General features: G+C 42.2%; 1 protein-coding gene across 1 annotated transcript in view; it reads right to left on the bottom strand.

The window, feature by feature from the left end:
- The window catches only part of LOC139420358 (guanine nucleotide exchange factor VAV3), a 118,921-nt gene that overhangs the window by 78,104 nt on the left and 16,104 nt on the right, over nucleotides 1-24,713 (bottom strand). The window contains exon 2 of the mRNA XM_071170371.1: nucleotides 22,635-22,751. Coding sequence (XP_071026472.1) covers nucleotides 22,635-22,751 — 117 coding nt within the window. The remainder of the gene's footprint in view (nucleotides 1-22,634; nucleotides 22,752-24,713) is intronic.

The following is a 24,713-nucleotide window of genomic DNA, read 5'->3' as shown; positions in this document are numbered from 1 at the left end:
GGACTAAGACTTTAGCCCCACATCCCCCGAGCAGCCACTATTGCACATTGCCGTACTTATGTTTCCAAGCAGCAATAATTCAGCTTCTTGTAGAGTCATTTGTAGACCTAAAATACTGACATCGTAACTGAACAAGGGAGAGTAAGCATTGTGGCCACATGATATATATATATATATACAGTATATAATGTCCTTAAGGAGCAGTGAAGTAGAAATCTTTATGTACATTCCCGAAAGCTTCCCCTCCTTAAGGAGTCTTTGATCCTGTACTGTTGACTATGGATCAGACTTTAATTTTAGCCTGAGTTTATCTCAGTAGAGCCCAGAGGCCCTTGTGTCTGAAAGAGATGATGGCTAAGTGGCTAAGTGGCTCCCAATGTGTCCAATGGATGGACTGCAGAGCACTACAAGGTGACATCATAGAGTCAAATAAACGAACAGGGAAATCAGAGATGGAGAACTGAGTTCTAAACCGTTTCCTTTTACCACAACTAAAGAGTAAACTTAAAAGGAAAAGTGTTACATTAAAAACTTCAGAGGTTTGCTCATTGACTACAAAAGCCCTTAACTGTTTTAGGACTAATCATTCAGGTAAACAATCAACTATCAACTATCCCATTGTACTGTGGATGGTATAACACCGGTGCACTCCCCGCACACACTCACTTGACAATGGGTTAGCCACAAATAACCATCTCAAGTCTTTGCTCTATGTGGGTTAGCATCTATTAGCATAGCCTTAGGGGAGCCCATTAAACCCTGTTCTACCATGGCAACACTACTCCCTACTCATTACACAGATTCACGAAACACGTCTCTGTATGTATCTGTTTCTGTATCTTTCTGAGTCGATGGTTTTTCCCTTGGTACCAGTATCTGGGTCTCCCGAGTGGCGCAGCGGTCTAAGGCACTGCATCTCAGTGCTAGAGGTGTCACTACAGACCATGGTTCAATTCCAGGCTGTATCACAACAGGCCGTGAGTGGGAGTCTCATAGGGCGGCACACAAATGGCCCAGCGTCTAGGACTAGGGTTTGGCCGAGGTAGGCCGTCATTTTAAATAAGAATGTGTTCTTAACTGACTTGCCTGGTTAAATAAATAACATTCCAAAAAATCTACTGTAACTCTTCCAATGACGTAGTAGGAACATTAGCAGACCAAACATCTCCCTCTTTGGATGAGAGTTGAATAAGAGAGTTATGTTTTAGTGTCTCTCGCCAGGCTCAGGGAACCCCACAACGCTCTGTGAGAAGAAGCCAGTCAAGATCACGCCATTGTTTCTTTTTCATTCGAAGAGTTACTTGTAAGAAAAAAAGAGGATTCGACCCTTCCTCTTCCATGACAAACAGTTAGAACTGAGTCTTCTCCATGTTTGGTCTGTCATGTCAACACCCCGGTTATGATATTCCTACTGTTTATGAGATCGAAATCATCACAATTCTGACACCCACATTGAAACACTGGGAAGAAACAGTGTGGACACACACACTGTATACACAAGTACTGAAGATCCTATTGGTCATGATTGGGTACCACTGAATGGGAACAAGTAATCTTGGTTAGAACAGATCCAGCTGCTATCACAGCCTAGCCATGTTTCTTCATTGTGTAAACACACAAAATAAAATACTCCATGAGTTGTATTTTCTATTACTGGACTACAAGCAATGGAAATATTTTTGTGTATATTCCTTTAGTGTTCGGAACATGAGGGAACTATCAGTGATTACAAATGATGACATGGACCTTGTGAAACTATTTTGAGGAAGGTCAAATTGTGAAACACCAAACCAAATTCTCAAAACTGTTGAGAGCTTTTACCATTGTAACGGCAAAAGTTGCACGGTTTCTAAAGGCATTCAGTAAGACATATGTTTCTGACACCTCAGCTCTTCATGTTCGACAAGAGTTAAAAAATCATTTGTTTTACGTTTACACAATTTTGCTGAACTTAATTCAAAACTCCCCTGGAACTCGTAGATACCGTGCAAGCATGTTCTGACAAATTACACCGTGAAGTGACTTATTGACTGAAACATTTATTTTTTCAGTTTTCTTCCAAATACACAGTAATTCTCTGGATTATTAAACTTGTAATCAACATACCACAGTTAAACATGATTTATTTAATACATGTTGCTTGTTCTTCACAAAGAGATGATGCGAGAGCTTATTTACTGAGATATGTAAGCAGTGAAAATGGTTGATTTATTATATTATAATATGCTTAATCATGAGGCTCCAAAATGCTAAAATATGTGTTATTTTGCTCCAGGAGTCACACATGGTATATAGTACCACCACAAGCAAAATGTCTAATAAATGCTAGTTTGGACCACTATCCTATAGGTTATATCCTTGAGTTTGGAATGAGAAGAAGAGGAGGTGCAGGTGTGTGCGTGTCTGGTAGCTGGAGAGTAGCTTTTCACGTCCCACACACATCGACTGACAGACCTCGACTGACAGCGAAACCACCCACTCCTCCTCCACCGCTGGTAATCAATACAGGGATGACCAACCAGCCCCCACTGGGACACACACACTCACCAACCCCCACCTTACTGCTGCACATCTGACAAAATACTCAGTGTAGAAACATACAAAATAACTACTACTCTGCATGGTAAAGAATCCTTCTGCTGCTGGGGTGGAATTTTATGTTACACTCTGGAACACTCTGGAGCCTGTCTCTAAAAGTTGATCAAAAAGTGTAAATGTTCCCAGTGATATCCCATTTGTGTCCGTCTGTACTTGATGCCTTTAAAGATGAGAGCAGAGCCAATGTTCCTCATGAAAGACTCAGTGGAAATCTTTTAAGAGGAGTTGAACTTGTTGAAGATGAAACAGTTGATTTGGTCTATGAGCTGAACCAGGAGCGAGCCCAGAGGAGGGATGCAGTCTGAGTAGAAAGATACTAGAGTATTAAAGAAGTATAGTCTGAGTAGAAAGATACTAGAGTATTAAAGAAGTATAGTCTGAGTAGAAAGATACTAGAGTATTAAAGAAGTATAGTCTGAGTAGAAAGATACTAGAGTATTAAAGAAGTATAGTCTGAGTAGAGAGATACTAGAGTATTAAAGAAGTATAGTCTGAGTAGAGAGATACTAGAGCATTAAAGAATTATAGTCTGAGTAGGAAGAAACTAGAGCATTAAAGAATTATAGTCTGAGTAGAGAAACTAGAGTATTAAAGAAGTGTAGTCTGAGTAGAGAAACTAGAGTATTAAAGAAGTGTAGTCTGAGTAGAGAAACTAGAGTATTAAAGAAGTGTAGTCTGGGTAGAGAGATACTAGAGTATTAAAGAAGTATAGAAAGTAAACAACATAATAATGTCTATGGACTGTCCTGGGGCTGTCGTGCTACACGGAAGGGACTGCAAGTACGCACGTGTGAGCACACACACACACGTGTCTGACCTCCAGGGCTTCAGCCCTGCCACAGGAAGCATGAGTAAGACCCCGATAGAGCCCTTAGCAGGACGGACACACACACACACACACACACACACACACACACACACACACACACACACACACACACACACACACACACACACACACACACACACACACACACACACACACAGCCTGGGCCCTAGGTCAGGAAGGAGCAGGATAGAGAGGAAGTCCAACTGCCTTTCCCACAGTGTTTACTTCCCTCATCAGACCCTGCTCCACTGCCCTGGTGACTAGTATTGAGGATGGAACACACACACAAGTGCCCGTGAGCAGACACACACATATGCACACACATAAGAAAAACACACAGAAACACACACACACAGCTGCAGGGAGAGTGAGTCAGGCAGGGGTGTGACATGGGACAGAACACACAGTGCAAAGAGATGGGACATTAGTCTGACAGCTCAAAACAATAGCACCTGTGTGTGTGCGTGTGCGTGTGCGTGTGTGTGTGTGTGCGTGCATGCGTGTGTTTGTGTGTGTGTGTGTGCATGCGTGTGTGTGTCCAGGAGCATGCAAGATCACACACACACACACACACACACACACACTGAGGTAAGAAGTGTACATACATAGTGACACATAAGCAATCCATGCATTTATCAGGCCTATGTACAGAGATGAGCACACACCCACAGGTGGCTGGTGTATGGCAGGTGTGTGTATGTGTGTGTGTGTGTGTGTGTGTGTGTGTGTGTGTGTGTGTGTGTGTGTGTGTGTGTGTGTGTGTGTGTGTGTGTGTGTGTGTGTGTGTGTGAGTGAGAGAGAGAGAGAGAGAGAGAGAGAGAGAGAGAGAGAGAGAGAGGGAGAATAAAGCCCCTTGAATTGAATTGAGAGAGAGAGAGCAAGAGAGGGAGAGAGAGAGAGAGAGAGAGAGAGAGAGAGGAGCTGTGAGTGACTGTTCCGGTCTGTCTTTGACTAACGAGTGTGACGTTCGTTTGGTTCATTTCCTTTCCCCCTGGCTGTTTCCTGCTGCAGGGAGATGAGACGACTCTCTCCCCAGAGATATGGCTCTCATCTGGGGCCTGGGCCCTCCGCTGAACCCCCTCTACCCTCCACCTCCCTGTACTGGGTACATTAAACGAAGATTAACACCCCTGTCCTGGCCTCTGAATGAGCACGGCGACCTTGGTCTCATTTGCGCGAGATGATTTATCGTCCAGTCTACATGATGACAACTGGTGCTGCTGCTCTGCTCAGCTTCTTACAGGGCTAGAGGGTGAGACGTGAAAACCACTCCATAGAATCCGGTTAGACTAAGCTCAAAGCCCTGCCGTAACATTGAGAAACATTGAGAGAACATTAAGGGCCAGACAGCATACTCTCTCATGCAAAGCTCAAGGAGAGGCTCGTCCGGTATTCATCAAAGTTGTGTTTTGACAACATGAAACTCTAAATAGGAGAGGAGAAAGCCCTGGAGCACCAGACTGGGTACTAGAGCACAGCTGGGGAAGAGGAGAGGAGGAAGCCCTGGAGCACCAGACTGGGTACTAGAGCACAGCTGGGGAAGAGGAGAGGAGGAAGCCCTGGAGCACCAGACTGGGTACTAGAGCACAGCTGGGGAAGAGGAGAGGAGGAAGCCCTGGAGCACCAGACTGGGTACTAGAGCACAGCTGGGGAAGAGGAGAGGAGGAAGCCCTAGAGCACCAGACTGGGTACTAGAGCACAGCTGGGGAAGAGGAGAGGACGAAGCCCTGGAGCACCAGACTGGGTACTAGAGCACAGCTGGGGAAGAGGAGAGGAGGAAGCCCTGGAGCACCAGACTGGGTACTAGAGCACAGCTGGGGAAGAGGAGAGGAGGAAGCCCTGGAGCACCAGACTGGGTACTAGAGCACAGCTGGGGAAGAGGAGAGGACGAATCCCTGGAGCACCAGACTGGGTACTAGAGCACAGCTGGGGAAGAAGAGAGGAGGAAGCCCTGGAGCACCAGACTGGGTACTAGAGCACAGCTGGAGAAGAGGAGTTTACTGTGTTAATGCGTGTGTGTGTTTGTGTGCGTGTGTGTGTGAAATATCACAGATGTTTCAGTGTGTCACCTTGTTATCCAGGGATGTTTCAGTGTGTCACCTTGTTATCCAGGGATGTTTCAGTGTGTCACCTTGTTATCCAGGGATGTTTCAGTGTGTCACCTTTTTATCCAGTGATGCTTCAGTGTGTCACATTGTTCTCCGGGGATGTTTCAGTGTTTCACACTAACAAGCTGTTTCAGAGATCCACTTTAGAGGAGTTCTCCTTGACTCACATGCTTTGCTACATCATACAGCATACAGACTACACTCCTACAGCTACTCACATTTAAGCACTAAGGCACAACAGTCCCAAGTAAATGGCATTGTTCAGCCTGACACGATAGCAACATATTAAAATAACTACGAATTACATATTTCCATTAAAACGTTATTTTGATAAATCAATCCATACAATTTCATTCTTCCACCAGAAGATTATAGTCCGGACAAAAATCTGTTTGTTAGTTCTTTAGGTCATGTTGCTACAGACGCGACCTAGTCTTTAATTCTTTTTGCAGAGCTGCTCTGCAAAAGAACTGGTCATCCATTCTAAACAAAACAGTTGCTATGCAGGCTGGGTAACGTTCTTGTCACATTTTTTTTTTTTTTTTACCTTTATTTAACCAGGCAAGTCAGTTAAGAACAAATTCTTATTTTCAATGACGGCCTGGGAACAGTGGGTTAACTGCCTGTTCAGGGGCAGAACGACAGATTTGTACCTTGTCAGCTCGGGGGTTTGAACTCGCAACCTTCCGGTTACTAGTCCAACGCTCTAACCACTAGGCTACCCTACCCTCTCTTCTCCTCACTTCCCCTAGCCAACTTCAGCTAACTCATCACGTCAAACACTGAACCTGAAATGACAGCACACCGCCTGCATTGCTTCCATTAACCCCCCCGCTGTACCATGCTAAATGCTAGGCTGGAAGCAAGGTGAAATAACGTGCGAGTTGAGATCAGTACAAGAGATGATTCAGACAGCAACATGAACATGATATTCTGATGGAGGCACAGAGATCATTTTCAGATGGAACCGTTAGCAGGCTAATACAGCGTGTCGCTGGTGGCTAATACAGCACGACTTGGAACACTGCTCGTCCAATCAGCATCCAGGATCCAAACAACACGTTTTATAAACATTCATAACACTCTCAGACATGTAACACGAATATGTCCTTTCACTCTCAGTGGGCCTCATAGTGTGTGCATAACTTTGTCGTACGTGAGCTTGGATTTGAAGCAACCTTTTTAACACTATACAGTATTCAAAAGACATTCTCGGTAATGCAAGGTGGACATAACCTCTGTCATGTACATCAGTGTGATTTCTACACACAAACACTCTCTCTCTCTCTCTCTCTCACACTCTCTCACACTCTCTCTCTCTCACACACACACACTTACACACCTACACACACATATACACTCTCTGGGCTCCCGAGTGGTGCAGCGTTCTAAGGCACTGCATCTCAGTGCAAGAGGTGTCACTATAGTACCTGGTTCGAATCCAGGCTGTATTACATCTGGCTGTGATTGGGAATCCAATAGGGCAGGGCACAATTGGCCCAGTGTCGTCTGGGTTTGGCCGGAGTAGGCTGTCATTGTAATAAGAATTTGTTCCTAACTGACTTGCCTGGTTAAATAAATAAATACACAGTGAATACAGTGTATATGTCACACCCTATGTGATTTCGTACACTCACTGAGTAGAGAGATCCGACCACAACACTTCCTGCCTGCTGGCCTTCCTGTCTGCCTCTCTGCCTGTGTCTGCGTGCCCGGTAGGTTGGCCTGTCCCCGAAGTATCTATTACCCAGCAGCTGTCATCTGATACCCAACCCTGAGCATCCGCTGGCCTGGTTGGGCTGGAGAGAGGGCTAACTGAAGGGCACTCCACTGCCACCAGCAGGGAGAGAGGGGGTGAGAAATGGAGGGAGACAGACAGACAGAGGAAGAAAGAGAGAAAAAGAGAGTAGATATTGATTATTGTCTTCAGTGCCTGTGATATATTTAACCATTCTTTGGTAAGGCAGATCTCTTCCCCTTTCTTCTCCTTTCTTCCCCTCACATCTCTTCCCCTCACCTCTCTTTCCCTCACCTCTCTTCCCCTCACATCTCTCTTCCCCTTTATTCTCCTCACCGCTCTTCCCCTCTCCTCTCTTCCCCTCACCTCTCTTCCCCTCACCTCTCCTCACTTCCTCTCTCCTCTCTTCCCCTCTCTTCTCCTCTCTTCCCCTCTCTTCTCCTCACTTCCCCTCACCTCTCTTCCCCTCACCTCTCCTCACTTCCTCTCTCCTCTCTTCCCCTCTCTTCTCCTCTCTTCCCCTCTCTTCTCCTCACTTCCCCTCTCCACTCTTCCCCTCTTATCCTCTCCCCCTCCCCTCTCTTCTCCTCTCTTCCCATCTCCTCTGTTCCCCTCACCTCTCCTCCCTTCCTTTCTCCTCTCCCCTCCTCCCCTCTCTTCTCCTTTCTTCCCATATCCTCTCTTCACCTCTCTTATTTTTCTCTCACCTCTTATCTCCTCTCTTCCCCTCTCCTCTCTTCTCCTCCCCTCACTTCCCATCTCCTCTCCTCTCTTCTGTTCTCCTCTCTTTTCTTCTCCTCTCCTCCCCTCTCCTCTACATTCCTCTTCTCCCCTTCCTTATCCTCTCCACTGCTCTCCTCTCATCCTCTCTTCTCTTTTCCTCTCCTCTCCTCCTGAGGGCTGGTGTGGTCCAACATACATGGTTTCTGAACCAGCTGAGTTCATAGTCTCTGTGTGAGGAGGGAGACAGCAGGGCCACTGGCCACATCAAAGAGAGAGAGAGAAGGGGGAAAATAAGAAGAGGGGGGGGGGGGGGGGGGGGGCTGTTAAAGTGGAGTCAGGAACCGTTCATTAGTATCCTGTGGCGTACTTAATGATGTTTGCTCTCCTTTTAAAAATGCTGGTCAGGCAGGCATAAATGTGAACACATCTACAAACTCACCACTAGTTTACATATGATAGCTTCTAAGTCCCGATAAAGGAATTAAAACTCATGACAAAACAAATGTGTGCTTTAAACATGAAAAAGCTAAATAGCCATAGGTAATATTAAGGCAATGACATCTATCAAAAATACATCCTCAGCTGGGTCCTCTTTCATTTCTAATGGTTAAAATGCAGCTAAATCTGCCTCTGCTGACGTTTCTTTTCCACCTTCACCGTGACATCACGTGCAAAGAGCGAGCTGACAGTTCAATATTGACAACACACTGCTTGTCCTGAAGCTAGATTAAACTGCCTAAAGCATGTAGCCTACAGTACCGTACAGCACGGTGTGTGAACGCCAATCAGTGAACTCCGGAATCTTGTTGAACTGTGGTCCGAGTTAGAGGCTGAATCATCTAGAGACTGTCATATGCCGTCTACAGCTGTGGTTGATGGAGTCTATGAGGTAATGTCTCTTCTCTACATCTTCCTATCAGATCAGCTGATTTTAAAATAGAAAGTGCTGACTGGATGATTCCATATAGAATCATATGATTGATGACCTACAGTATGGTCCCTCAGAGACATGCCGATGTACAGACGGTCTATAGGACAGATCAGACGTCTTTTTAGTTATGCCTTCACAGCATAGTTAATAACATGTGAGAAGCTTATGTTTATATTGCTGACATGTCCTTCTTTTCTCTGACACAATGTGTCTCTAAAACGATAGAGATATTTGTCCTGTTAGTCAGCACCTAACAAACGTTTTAGGTGTGCGTCAATATTCTTTCTTTGATTGTGATAAAGAACATCAGATTAGAATGTCCAGACATAGGCTATCAATCTCTATGTTCCCTATTCTCCGGGTCCTTCGACCTAAAAATAAATGTTTGACTGACGTTCCATGTGTGGATTTCTCCCACCGTGGCTCGGTTAGAAAAACCTGTTTAGCTCGACGGCCAAGGTGTTTTCTGTAAATGTTCCATCCCCAACGTGTTGCTTTCTCACATATTACTTCACGCAAACTTTTGTGTGTATACAGATGGGCTCATAGACTGCATCATTACTAAATAGGGTTATTCATATCAAAATGAGAGGGGTTGTCGTTCTGTCAGCGTTGTTGTTCTGTCTGTCATGGGGCATGGGGTCACGTCGAGTGGAGAACCAAAACCGCAAAAAACAACTGACCAGACCACCAATGTTGACATCTGGAATGAGCTGAAAGCACTGAGAAACGTGGTGCACACCCTGACTAGTAAGGTGGACAACTTGGAGAGAGAGAATGCAGGTGCTGTAATAATACAGATTTGTGCATAATTCAAATGTTTGTCCATTTACAGATCATCAGATTTAAGAATGCTTTTTCCCCGTAATGCCAGAACAAGCAGTGGAGCTGTCAGCCCTTCAGACCAGACTCTGAGTCAGTGAGAGCCAGGCAGAGGATTTGAAGGAAGAGATCATATCAGGTTAAGTCAGGATCAAATGTAAATTAATGGGGTAGGTCAGTTGCAGTGAAGCAAAATGTAGAATTCAATCAGGGGTAAAAGTTGCTCCTACATAGTAATTGGAAGGTTGGGAGTCATACCAAAGACCCCCAAAAAATTGTACATCAAGTTGTCTCACATTACAGGAACAGGAGACTGGCTCCTGCTCCTGTGAACCGTTCTGGCTTGCAGAAGCCTTGGATTGTAAGGCTACCACTAACATAAAATCCATAAACCCCCAAAAATTGGAACACCGTTTAAAGCTATTGTTGTTTATGATTTCAACTCAAGCTGCAGAACAGGCAGGTATCCAGGCCAGAGTGACAGCCAGTGAGAACATAATAGAGGGAGACTGGAGAGCAAGAACACACATACTGTAAAACAAATATACGCAGTATCCAGTATGGAAATCTGTGGAAAATCCAGAATCTTCACAAATGTAATCACCAACATTGGAGCAGCATACAATGCAAAGACTGGTAAGTACATTGTGTTCACCACCATTGGGAACAAGAATAAGGATGCATTTAGTCTGAATGGTGCCAGTGACCTTAAAGGTTCTGGTGAGCATGTGTCCAATGCATTTATTCTAGAGCTGAAGGAAATAGATGTGATCTCCACAGTCCTTCCCCAACACATGGGATTCTATGATACCATGTTTTTCTACAACACCTTCAGTGGCTTCCTGCTCTTCCCTTTGTGAGGGGGACACCATCAATGTGCTTAGGGCCCCTGAGGTTCCAAAATGACAATTAGACAAATAATCATGGTTTCAATAATTGGACATTGCAATAAACAAACAAAAATACTGTCAAACTACTATGTATTTAGTAATAGAATGAAATCAACGTATGGTTGAAATGATGTATGTGCTACAAAACATGACCCTTACTGGAATTTTGTAGTTGGTATCATAATAAAATGTACTGGATTGTTTTTGTATAATTTTTCCCATATAGGTCAATATTTCACCTTTCTTATATAGGTAGTCCTGTGACAGCTGTCTCATCTAACCAACGCTCCCCTTCACTCTCGGAGCTACCCAGTATGTCTACATAACACACACAGTATGTCTACATAAAACACACAGTATGTCTACATAAAACACACAGTATGTCTACATAAAACACACAGTATGTCTACATAAAACACACAGTATGTCTACATAACACACACAGTATGTCTACATAAAACACACAGTATGTCTACATAAAACACACAGTCTGTCTACATAAAACACACAGTATGTCTACATAACACACAGTATGTCTACATAAAACACACAGTATGTCTACATAAAACACACAGTATGTCTACATAAAACACACAGTATGTCTACATAACACACACAGTATATCTACATAAAACACACAGTATGTCTACATAAATCACACAGTATGTCTACATAAAACACACAGTATGTCTACATAAAACACACAGTATGTATACATAAAACACAAAGTATGTCTACATAAAACACACAGTATGTCTACATAAAACGCACAGTATGTCTACATAAAACACACAATATGTCTACATAAAGCACACAGTATGTCTACAGTATGTCTACATAAAACACACAGTATGTCTACATAAAACACAGTATGTCTACATAAAACACACAGTATGTCTACATAACACACACAGAATGTCTACATAAAACACACAGTATGTCTACATAAAACACACAGTATGTCTACATAAAACACACAGTATGTCTACATAAAACACACAGTATGTCTACATAAAACACACAGTATGTCTACATAAAACACACAGTATGTCTACATAAAACACACAGTATGTCTACATAAAACACACAGTATGTCTACATAAAACACACAGTATGTCTACATAAAACACACAGTATGTCTACATAAAACACACAGTATGTCTACATAAAACACACAATATGTCTACATAAAGCACACAGTATGTCTACATAAAACACACAATATGTCTACATAAAGCACACAGTATGTCTACATAAAACACAGTATGTCTACATAAAACACACAGTATGTCTACATAAAACACACAGTATGTCTACATAAAACACACAATATGTATACATAAAGCACACAGTATGTCTACATAAAACACACAATATGTCTACATAAAGCACACAGTATGTCTACAGCACACAGTATGTCTACATAAAACACAGTATGTCTACATAAAACACACAGTATGTCTACATAAAACACACAGTATGTCTACATAAAACACACAATATGTATACATAAAGTATGTCACATAAAACACACAATATGTCTACATAAAGCAGTACATAAAACACACAGTATGTCTACATAACACACACAGTATGTCTACATAAAACACACAGTATGTCTACATAAAACACACAATATGTCTACATAAAGCACACAGAATGTCTACATAAAACACACAGTATGTCTACATAAAACACACAATATGTCTACATAAAGCACACAGTATGTCTACATAAAACACACAGTATGTCTACATAAAACACACAGTATGTCTACATAACACACAGTATGTCTACATAAAACACACAGTATGTCTACATAAAACACACAGTATGTCTACATAAAACACACAGTATGTCTACATAAAACACACAGTATGTCTACATAAAACACACAGTATGTCTACATAAAACACACAGTATGTCTACATAAAACACACAATATGTCTACATAAAGCACACAGTATGTCTACATAAAACACACAATATGTCTACATAAAGCACACAGTATGTCTACATAAAACACAGTATGTCTACATAAAACACACAGTATGTCTACATAAAACACACAGTATGTCTACATAAAGCACACAGTATGTCTACATAAAACACAGTATGTCTACATAAAACACACAGTATGTCTACATAAAACACACAGTATGTCTACATAAAACACACAATATGTATACATAAAGCACACAGTATGTCTACATAAAACACACAATATGTCTACATAAAGCACACAGTATGTCTACATAAAACACACAGTATGTCTACATAAAACACACAATATGTCTACATAAAGCACACAGTATGTCTACATAAAACACACAGTATGTCTACATAAAACACACAATATGTCTAAATAAAGCACACAGTATGTCTACATAAAACACACAATATGTCTACATAAAGCACACAGTATGTCTACATAAAACACAGTATGTCTACATAAAACACACAATATGTCTACATAAAGCACACAGTATGTCTACATAAAACACACAGTATGTCTACATAAAACACACAGTATGTCTACATAAAACACACAGTATGTCTACATAAAACACACAATATGTCTACATAAAGCACACAGTATGTCTACATAAAACACACAGTATGTCTACATAAAACACACAATATGTCTAAATAAAGCACACAGTATGTCTACATAAAACACACAATATGTCTACATAAAGCACACAGTATGTCTACATAAAACACAGTATGTCTACATAAAACACACAATATGTCTACATAAAGCACACAGTATGTCTACATAAAACACACAGTATGTCTACATAAAACACACAGTATGTCTACATAAAACACACAATATGTCTACATAAAGCACACAGTATGTCTACATAAAACACACAATATGTCTACATAAAGCACACAGTATGTCTACATAAAACACACAGTATGTCTACATAAAACACACAATATGTCTACATAAAGCACACAGTATGTCTACATAAAACACACAGTATGTCTACATAAAACACACAATATGTCTAAATAAAGCACACAGTATGTCTACATAAAACACACAATATGTCTACATAAAGCACACAGTATGTCTACATAAAACACAGTATGTCTACATAAAACACACAATATATCTCTACATGACAGATGTGCTAAACATATGTTTTGCAATGAAGTGAAAAAAAGTACTGCAGATTGCATCTGTGTGTGTTTTCCCAATGCTATGATGTGAGAGCAGAGGAAATTCAAACACGGCTATAGCAGACAGAGACTAGGCTAGGGTTGAATAGTGGGAACCGGCTTACCGAGATTTACCTCCCAAACCCACTCCCTTTTCCCGGGATCAATAACTGTGAGAAACCAGTAAATTACACTACATGGTCAAAAGTATTCATCAGACATATCATTCCAAAATCATGAGCATTAATATGGAGTCGGTCCCCCCTATTGTGCTATAATAGCCTCCACTCTTCTGGGAAGGCTTTCCACCAGATGTTGGAACATTGCTGCGGGGACTTGCTTCTATTCAGCCACAAGAGCATTAGTAAGGTCGGGCACTGATGTTGGGTGATTAGGCCTGGCTCGCAGTCGCCGTTCCAATTCATTCCAAAGGTGTTTGATGGGGTTGAGGTCAGGGCTCTGTGCAGGCCAGTCAAGTTCTTCCGCATCGATCTCGACAAACCACTTCTGTACGGACCTCGCTTTGTGCACAGGGGCATTGTCATGCTGAAACAGGAAAGCGCCTTCCCCAAACTGTTGCCACAAAGTTGGAAGCACAGAATCGTCTAGAATGTCATTGTATGCCGTCGTGTTAAGATTTCCCTTCACTGGAACTAAAGGGCCTAGCCCGAACCATGAAAAACAGCCCGAGACCATTATTCCTCCTCCACCAAACTTTACAGTTGGCACTATGCATTGGGGCAGGTGTTCTCCTGGCGTTCTCCTGGCATTTCCACTGCTCCAGAGTCCAATGGAGGCGAGCGTTACACCACTTCAGCCAACGCTTGGCATTGCGCATGGTGATCTTAGGCTTGTGCGTTGCTGCCGGCCATGGAAACCCCTTTCATGACGCTCCCAACGAACAGTTCTTGTGCTGACATTGCTTCCAGAGGCAATTTGGAACTCAGCGCAGCTCTAGCAGGGCAATTTGACAAACTGACTTGAAAAAGGAAAGGTGGCATCCTATGACAAAGCTACGTTGAAAGTCACTGAACTCTTTAGTATGGTCATTCTACTGCCAATGTTTGTCTATGGAGATTGCATGGCTGTGTGCTCGATTTTATACACCGGGCCGCAATGTGGTAGAATCCAGTCATTTGAGAGGTGTCCACATACTTTTGCATATATAGTGTATAATAAATTATTTATATGAATTGCATGACATGAAATGGATCTGTTACATTCTATGCAACGTCTAAACCTGGCTTCTCTACGGGCCACGGCCTACTCTCTGCAATCACCATGATCAATTATCAATGCTCAGGGTTGACAGGCAGCACATCTCAGGAGCCTATGGATGGAAGTTCCAAATGCATGTATCACGTCATGGAAACGTTTTTTCTTGTGAAAGGTAGGACTATATTGTAACAGTATTGCCATGTGTATTTCTGCCCCATGTAAAGACAACATGTAAAAGCCTTGTTTCTAACGGTAGAAGGTGAATGACAGGCAGATTCTCCCATTTCCTGATCTCTCCGCTCCTTTACCACCTGAAGAGCTTGGTAGAGTCCCAAATGGCACCCTATTCCCTGCATAGCACACTACTATTGAACCTGGCCCTAAGGGCCCTGGTCTAAAGTAGTGCACTATATAGGGAATACAGCGCCATTTGGGACGCAAGCCTAGACTGACGTGGCAGGGATTATAGCCAGGGCAACCATCTCACTTTATGGCTATCCAATTCCATCTGCACAGAGTGGAACCCACTCAATTGACTAGATTTAAATGTACAGTGTGTGTCAAGAATACAGCCTAACACCAAATCAAATGAAGGGCCATCTATTCTATACTGCACTTAAGGTTGAGGCCACAACATCCAAAATGCTTCAAACAACACCAAATAACGCATGCAGAGCAGAATTAGGCCGATACCCGCTAATGATCAAAATCCAGAAAAGAGCCATAAATTCTACAACCACCTAAAAGGAAGCGATTCCCAAACCTTCCCATAACAAAGCCATCACCTACAGAGAGATGAACCTGGAGAAGGGTCCCCTAAGCAAGCTGATCCTGGGGATCTGTTCACAAACACAAACAGACCTCACAGAGCCCAAAGACAGCAACACAATTAGACCCAACCAAATGAGAACAAAAAGATAATTACTTGACACATTGGAAAGAATGACTAAAAAAACAGAGCAAACTAGAATGCCATTTGGCCCTAAACAGAGAGTACACAGTGGCCACTGTGACTGACACAAACTTAAGTAAAGCTTTGACTATGTACAGACTCAGTGAGCATAACCTTGCTATTGAGAAAGGCCGCCGTAGGCAGACCTGGCTCTAAAGAGAGGACAGGCTACGTGCACACTGCCCACAATATGATTTGGAAACTGAGCTGCACTTCCTAACCTCCTGCCAAATATATGACCATATTAGAGAAACATATTTCCTTCAGATTACACAGACCCACAAAGAATTTGAAAACAAATCCAATTTTGAGAAACTTCCATATCTATTGGGTGAAATACCACAGTGTGCATCACAGCAGCAAGATTTGTGACCTGTTGCCGCAAGAAAAGGGCAACCAGAGAACAAACGCCACTGTAAATACAACCTATATTCATGTTGATTCATTTTCCCTTTTGTACTTTTTTTTATTTGCACATCATTACAACACTGTATAGACATAATATTAGACATAATATGACATTTGAAATGTCTTTATTCTTTTGGAACCTTTGTGAGTGTAATGTTTACTGTTCATTTTTAAAATGTATAATCTATTTCACTTGCTTTGGCAATGTAAACATGTGTTTCCCATGCCAATAAAGCCTGTTGAATTGAGAGAGGATGTATGGGGTGTGATATCAATAAACGAATCAATCAACCCTCCATGTACTTATTTACCTTTAACTAGGCAAGTCAGTCTTCTTTTCAATGATAGCCTAAGAACAGTGGGTTAACTGCCTTTCTCAGGGGCAGAATGGCAGATTTTTACCTTGGGGAATCGATCTTTCAACCTTTCAATTACTAGTCCAGAGCTCTAACCACTTGGCTACCTGCCGCCCCACAATATTAAAGATATTGATAGAGCAATAGGAATGCCACGGGACACATAATGGGATTTTCCAGTTATATTTTCTATGGTAGAGAAGGATTAAGAAGAGCTACATTTGCATATACTGTACACATTCAACAAGGAGCTGTTGATTTGCGTATGGAATATTCTGGGGATTTGTGTCTTGGCGTGTGAAGGAAGGAAGAGTGTCTTCTTGACTGGCAGCAGTCTGACTGTGTTTTAATTATAAATTACTTAACTCAACCAAGCAAGCAGGATACCAGGCGAAATCATTTAAACACTTTAACAACCATCACAACAGATTCTGATATGTGCTGTACATCAAACGCTGTGTTGTCTGATATTTTACTAATCAATATAAAAAAGCAACAACAGTGAATTAGCCTAGCTGTTTTCTAATGGTTATGTAACGATACAAAATGTAACTTTATTTTCCGAATCCTATATCGAAAATAGCCTAGATGTTTTCTAATGGTTATGTAATTTTGCTGGTTTACTAAAGTCCATTTAGTTGATCCACATACTTAGCTAGTTAGTGAGTTAGTTAGCTGGTTCATTAGTCCGTTAGCTTGTTGGTTTGTAAGTTTATTAGTTTGTTAGTTTGTTAGTCCAGAGTTCCACGTAGCATCCACATAGTTAAATTCCTGGATGCCGTAGGAGTTCTGATGAGCTGTGAGGAGTTCTGGGGAGTTCTGAGCCCAGGTGGAGCTAGAGGTCAAAGGTTAGTAGAGTTTCTACCCTGGAACCATCTGGGCATTCAGGCTAAGGGTTCCTATTGATCATAGAGGCACTCCAAACTGAGCTGCCTGGAGCCTGACAAATGTTATAGGTCATTAAGGCAAAATCCAAAACTATATCTGTCTGTCTGTCTATAGGTCTGTCAAATCAAATCAAATCCAATTGCATTTGAACGTGCTTCGTAACCAACAGGTGTAGACCTATAGTGAAATGCTTACTTAAGGCTACTTTTCCAACAATGCAGAGTTAAAGATAAGATAATACATTTAATAAAAAATAGAAATAGTAACACGTACAGTGTCTGTCTGTCTCTTTATCTCTCTCTCTCTCTATCTCTCTCTTACACACACACATAAACAAAAGGCATGAAAAGATGAGAGAGAGAGAGAGAGAGAAAGAGAGAGAGAGACAGAGAGAGAGAGAGAGGATGTATAGAATGGGATATCAATAGACTATTAAATAAATCAGTCAACCCTTCATGTCCTTATTGATAGAGCAATAGGAATGCCACCGGACACATGATGGCGAAATGAATCAATCCTTAGTCAGCTACTGTCATTTTTCCAGTTATATTTTCTATGGCAAAGAAGGATTAAGAAGAGCTACATTTGCATATACTGTACACATTCAACAAGGATCTGTTGATTTGTGTATGGAATATTCTGGGGATTTGTGTCTTGGCGTGTGAAGGAAGGAAGAGTGTCTTCTTGACTGGCAGCAGTCTGAATGTGTTTTAATTATAAATGACTTAACTCAACCAAGCAAGCAGGATACCAGGCGAAATCATTTAAACAATTTAACAACCATCACATCATATTCTGCTCTGTAAAGTAAAAGTACAAATCTGTGTGGATTCTGCACAATTTCTGGGATATTTTACTAATCCTATATCGAAAATAATCTGTGTATTAACATAGCGGATTTCTGAAGTCCATTTAGTTGCTCCACATACATAGCTAGTTAATGAATTAGTTAGTTGGTTTGTTAGTTCGTTCGTTAGTCTGTTAGCTTGTCAGTTTGTAAATGTATTAGTTCGTTAGTTTAGAGTTCCACGAAGCATCCACATAGTTAACTTCCTGGATGCCGTAGGAGTTCTGATGAGCTGTGAGGAGTTCTGGCGAGTTCTGAGCCCAGGTGGAGCTATAGGTCAAAGGTTAGTAGAATTTCTACCCAGGAACCATCTGGGCATTCAGGCTAAGCATTCCTATTGATCATAGAGGCACTCCAAACTGAGCTGCCTTATAGGTCATTAACTCTTGATGCACCCATCCCGTAAGCGGGATCATTTTCGTCAACATCCGCTGAATTGCAGAGCGCCAAATTCAAATTAAATTACTAAAAATATTTATAGCAAAACACAGCTTAGGTTGTTGTTAATCCACCTGGCATGTCAGATTTCAATAAAGCTTTTCGGCGAAAGCATACCAAGCGTTTATGTAAGGACATCTCGCTCAGTAGACAAAATATTACAAACAGCTAGCAGCCAAGTAGATTGGTCATGAAAGTCAGTAAAGCAATAAAATGAATTGCTTACCTTTGATGATCTTCAGATGTTTGCACTCACGAGACTCCCAGTTACACAATAAATGTTCCTTTTGTTCCATAAAGATTATTTTTATATCCAAAATACTTCCATTTGGTTGGTGCGTTATGTTCAGAAATCCACTCGCTCGAGCGGTCACGACATCACAGATGAAAATTCCAAATAGTATCCGTAATGTTAGTAGAAACATGTCAAATGTTTTTTATAATCAATCCTCAGGTTGTTTTTACAATATATAATCGATATTATTTCAACCGGGACTGTAGCTTCTTCAATAAGAGAGATAGAGAAATGTCCACTCTGTTGGCGCATACAAAACGCTACTGGCACCCAGCCATACAATGACGCAATGTGTTCTTTCTCGCTCATTTTTCAAAATAAAAGCCTGAAACTATGTCTAAAGACTGTTCACACCATGGGGATGCCCTAGGGAAAGTAATCTGGTTGATATCCCTTTAAATGGAGTGAAGGAAGGCTATGGAACAGAGAGCTTTCAGGAAAAACAACACTTCCGGGTTGGATTTTCCTCAGGTTTTCGCCTGCAATATCAGTTCTGTTATACTCACAGACAATAATTTGACAGTTTTGGAAACTTTAGGGTGTTTTCTATCCTTATCTAATTATATGCATATTATAGATTCTGGCCCTGAGAAATAGGCAGTTTCATTTGGGTTACGTTTTTCATCCAAACATCAAAATACTGCCCCTTACACTCAAGAGGTTTTAAGGCAAAATCAAGAACTCTGTCTATCAGTCTATCTCTCTCCCTCTCTTTCTCTCGGTCTCACACACACACACACACACACACACACACACACACACACACACACACACACACACACACACACACACACACACACACACACACACACACACACACACACACACAGGCCCATGGTTCCAAGCTCAGTCAAGGCTCACTGATTCGGGAGATGTCTGCCGGGATGAAATAAACGCCACAAATCCTGTCCCTCTGTCTGTCTGTCTATCTAGCCCGCCCCTCCCACTTCAGAGGCCAGCCACCTCCCTCCCTCTCCTCCCCTCTCCACCTCCCTCTGCTTTTAATTAAAGCACACTGGGGACTTCATGAAACTAGCGGCATGGCTGTTAAGAGCCACCGCCTCCCTCACACACTGACAACACAGCGCCCCACAATTCAGATTTTTTTCTCCCAGTAATTGGTCTTTTGACCAATATATCACAACAATGAACCAAGACAAAACAAGTCTTTTAACCCCATTACAACTGAACTGTTTTCTTTTTAATGAGTGGAAACTGAAGCATTGTCCTATGTGTCAGTAACTACGGAGGATGATAAATGCTCGCACCATACAGCGTGAGGTAACTGTGTGTCCATAGCGAGGAAGAGCATCCAACTGTAGTGTGCAGATACTGTTCTCTTCAAGTAATCCACTGTGATAGGTAGTATTCTCTCATACAATCAGTGATGATATACAGTGGGGCAAAAAAGTATTCAGTCAGCCACCAATTGTGCAAGTTCTCCCACTTAAAAAGATGAGAGAGGCCTGAAAAAAAATCCAGATAATCACATTGTAGGATTTTTTATGAATTTATTTTCAAATTATGGTGGAAAATAAGTATTTGGTCACCTACAAACAAGCAAGATTTTTGGCTCTCACAGACCTGTAACTTCTTCTTTAAGATGCTACTCTGTCCTCCACTCGTTACCTGTATTAATGGCACCTGTTTGAACTTGTTATCAGTATAAAAGACACCTGTCCACAACCTCAAACAGTCACACTCCAAACTCCACTATGGCCAAGACCAAAGAGCTGTCAAAGGACACCAGAAACAAAATTGTAGACCTGCACCAGGCTGGGTAGACTGAATATGCAATAGGTAAGCAGCTTGGTTTGAAGAAATCAACTGTGGGAGCAATTATTAGGAAATGGAAGACATACAAGACCACTGATAATCTCCCTCGATCTGGGGCTCCACGCAAGATCTCACCCCGTGGGGTCAAAATGATCACAAGAACGGTGAGCAAAAATTCCAGAACCACACGGGGGGACATAGTGAATGACCTGCAGAGAGCTGGGACCAACGTTACAAAGCCTACCATCAGTAACACGCTACGCCGCCAGGGACTCAAATCTTGCAGTGCCAAATGTGTCCCCCTGCTTAAGCCAGTACATGTCCAGGCCCGTCTGAAGTTTGCTAGAGAGCATTTGGATGATCCAGAAGAAGATTGGGAGAATGTCATATGGTCAGATGAAACCAAAATAGAACTTTTTGGTAAAAACTCAACCCGTCGTGTTTGGAGGACAAAGAATGCTGAGTTGCATCCAAAGAACACCATACCTACTGTGAAGCATGGGGGTGGAAACATCATGCTTTGGGGCTGTTTTTCTGCAAAGGGACCAGGACGACTGATCCGTGTAAAGGAAAGAATGAATGGGGCCATGTATCATGAGATTTTGAGTGAAAACCTCCTTCCATCAGCAAGGGCATTGAAGATGAAACGTGGCTGGGTCTTTCAGCATGACAATGATCCCAAACACACCGCCCGGGCAATGAAGGAGTGGCTTTGTAAGAAGCATTTCAAGGTCCTGGAGTGGCTTTTGTTATTGACCAAATACCTATTTTCCACCATCATTTGCAAATAAATTAATAAAAAATAAAACATGTAAATCCTCATTTTGTCTGTCATAGTTGAAGTGTACCTATGATGAAAATTACAGGCCTCTCTCATCTTTTTAAGTGGGAGAACTTGCACAATTGGTCACTGACTAAATACTTTTTTGCCCCACTGTACATTATCCTCCTAAAACAGCCCAGCTACAGAGTACACTCATCTCCTTACATGACTCTTTTGTCATGTGCACTATTCTTCTCAAGGTGTTCTCAAGCTGACAACAGTATAACAGGATCCTTCCAGCTTGAGAGATGGAACAATCAAAGCAAAATATGTGAAGAGAGAGTAGAGTATCCCCAATGAAAGAGTGAGGACGGTTGTATAGCAATACGATTATTGTGGCTAGTCAGATTAATATAATAGTTTGTTTAGAACATTTACATGCTTTGCAAGAACGGGTTCCCTAATAATGCTGTTCACATGGACACATCTGAAATAATTTTTTATAAATGCAAGAAATCACCAATCAAAATAAACGGACCATTTTATTTTTGGGAAACCTTTTTGATTCTAAGTTGGGACATATAAAGTTTGAAGGTGAAAACTCTTTCTAAGATACATACCTTCAGTTTTTCCGAACTCACTTCATTCGTAATAAGAGCTAGCACATGGGCTAGCACATGAGCAGATCAAATACACTGCTAGAACTCTGATTAAGCTGTTTACATGTCCTAATCATTCAAAACTTGACCTCACGCCAATTAACAAAAGCACAGTAAGGTGTTTACATGACTATTTCCGTTCTCGGCCTACTGCCATAATCAGTTTGATATCGAATTATTAGTCTGCATGTAAACGTACTCAGTGCATGAATCCTGTTGCTTACCTTTCCAAAGTCCCGCACATCAAACAAGTCGAAGGCCTCAAAGAGTTCACTCTTCTTCATGCCAAATATCTCATAGCAGGCGGAGAGAAATGTCCTGATGTTCTTCAAGCACAGGAACTGGAAACAGAGTAAAGGGGGATATTTTGATTATTAGTTGGATGATAATATAAGATGATTGACCATACAGTCACACAAAGTAAAATTAGTCACTTTATTCTGATGACAGACTTGCTTCACTGCATAGCTCGATCTCATATTAAATGCGTATTTATTTAAGTCTAGATAGAAATGTAAGCCGATTTGAGAAATCACCGTCTATTCAGAGTGTTTGAAGGCTGAGTACCACAGATCATACCACAGTCTTCTCAGAATCAGACTCCAGTCTCACTATTATCATTTATCAATGCTGGTCCAGACCTGTTCGCCACAAACTGTCAAGAGGACCTAAACATTTATATTGAAAAGTTGGAGGCCAGAAGAGGCTCATGTCTGGTTCACACTTCAACATGGCTGCCACACAACACATTCCCATTCCACCTGGCTTTGACAATAAACATACGGCCATTGTTGTATATGTGAAAATGACAGAGTCAAATCAAATCAAAAGATTTGTTGTCTCTATTGTCTCCATCCCCTACAGATGTCGCTTGTTATCCCTGGTGTATTTATCCCTGTGTTTCCTGTCTCTCTGTGCCAGTTCGTCTTGTATGTTCCAAGTCAACCAGCGTGTTTTTCCCGTGCTCCTGCCTTTTAAATTCCCTTTTACTAGACCTCCCGGTTTTGACCCTTGCCTGTTTTCTGGACTCTGTACCCACCTGCCTGACCATTCTGCCTGCCCTGACCTCGAGCCTGCCTGCCACACTGTACCTCCTGGAGTCTGAACTGGTTTCGACTTTTTGCCTGTCCACAACCATTCTCTTGCCTACCCCTTTAAGATTTAATAAATATCAAAGACTCAAACCATCTGACTCCCGTGTCTGCATCTGGGTCTCACCTCGTGCCCTTATATCGTCGGAGGGCATAGCGGGATTTCTTTCTTGTGTTTTGTTTTTTGAATTTTACCCCCTTTTCTCCCCAATTTTGTGGCATTCAATTGTTAGTAGTTACTATCTTGTCTCATTGCTAAAACTCCCATACGGGCTCGGGAAAGACGAAGGTCGAAAGCCATGCGTCCTCCAAAACACAACCCAACCAAGGCACAATGCTTCTTAACACAGCGCGCATCCAACCCGGAAGCCAGCCGCACCAATGTCTCGGAGGAAACACCGTGCACCTGGCGACCTGGTTAGCGTGCACTGCGCCCGGCCCCGCCACAGGAGTCGCTGGTGCGCAATGAGACAAGGATATCCCTACAGGCCAAACCCTCCGTAACCCGGACGACGCTAGGCCAATTGTGCATCGCCCCATGGACCTCCCGGTCGCGGCCGGCTGCGACAGAGCCTGGGCGCAAACCCAGAGTCTCTGATGGCACAGCTAGCACTGCGATGCAGTGATAGCTGGATTTCTTATAAGCGTCTGGGTTAGAGTCCCGCTCCTTGAAAGAGGAAGCTCTACCCTTTAGCTCAGTGAGGACGTTGCCTGTAATCCATGGCTTCTGGTTGGGGTAGGTATGTACGGTCACTGTGGGGACGACGTCATCAATTAACTTATTGATGAAGCCAGTGACTGATGTAGTTTACTCCTCAATGCCATCGGAAGAATCCCGGAACATATTCCAGTGTGTGCTAGCAAAACAGTCCTGTGGCTTAGCATCTGCTTCATCTGATCACTTCCTTATTGAGCGAGTCACTGGTCCTTCCTGCTTTAGTTTTTGCTTGTAAGCAGGACTCAGGAGGATAGAGTTATGGTCAGATTTGCCAAATGGAGGGTGAGAGAGAGCTTTGTATGCGTCTCTGTGTGTGGAGTAAAGATTTTTTTCCCCCGCTGGTTGCACATTTAAGAATAAGAAGAAGAAGATCGTTTACTGACTTGCCAAACCTTTCTGCCTAGTGCACATCCCAAATGTGAAGTAATTAACCTAATGTAGATCAATAGACTGGCCTCTTCCAATCCAGATCAGTCTCCGACAGAACCGCACAT

Source organism: Oncorhynchus clarkii, chromosome 11 (genome assembly GCF_045791955.1).
Source record: "Oncorhynchus clarkii lewisi isolate Uvic-CL-2024 chromosome 11, UVic_Ocla_1.0, whole genome shotgun sequence".
Classification (NCBI taxonomy): Eukaryota; Metazoa; Chordata; class Actinopteri; order Salmoniformes; family Salmonidae; genus Oncorhynchus; species Oncorhynchus clarkii.
The sequence above is the reverse complement of the archived record's forward strand: the minus strand, read 5'-3'. Positions and strand labels throughout refer to the sequence as shown.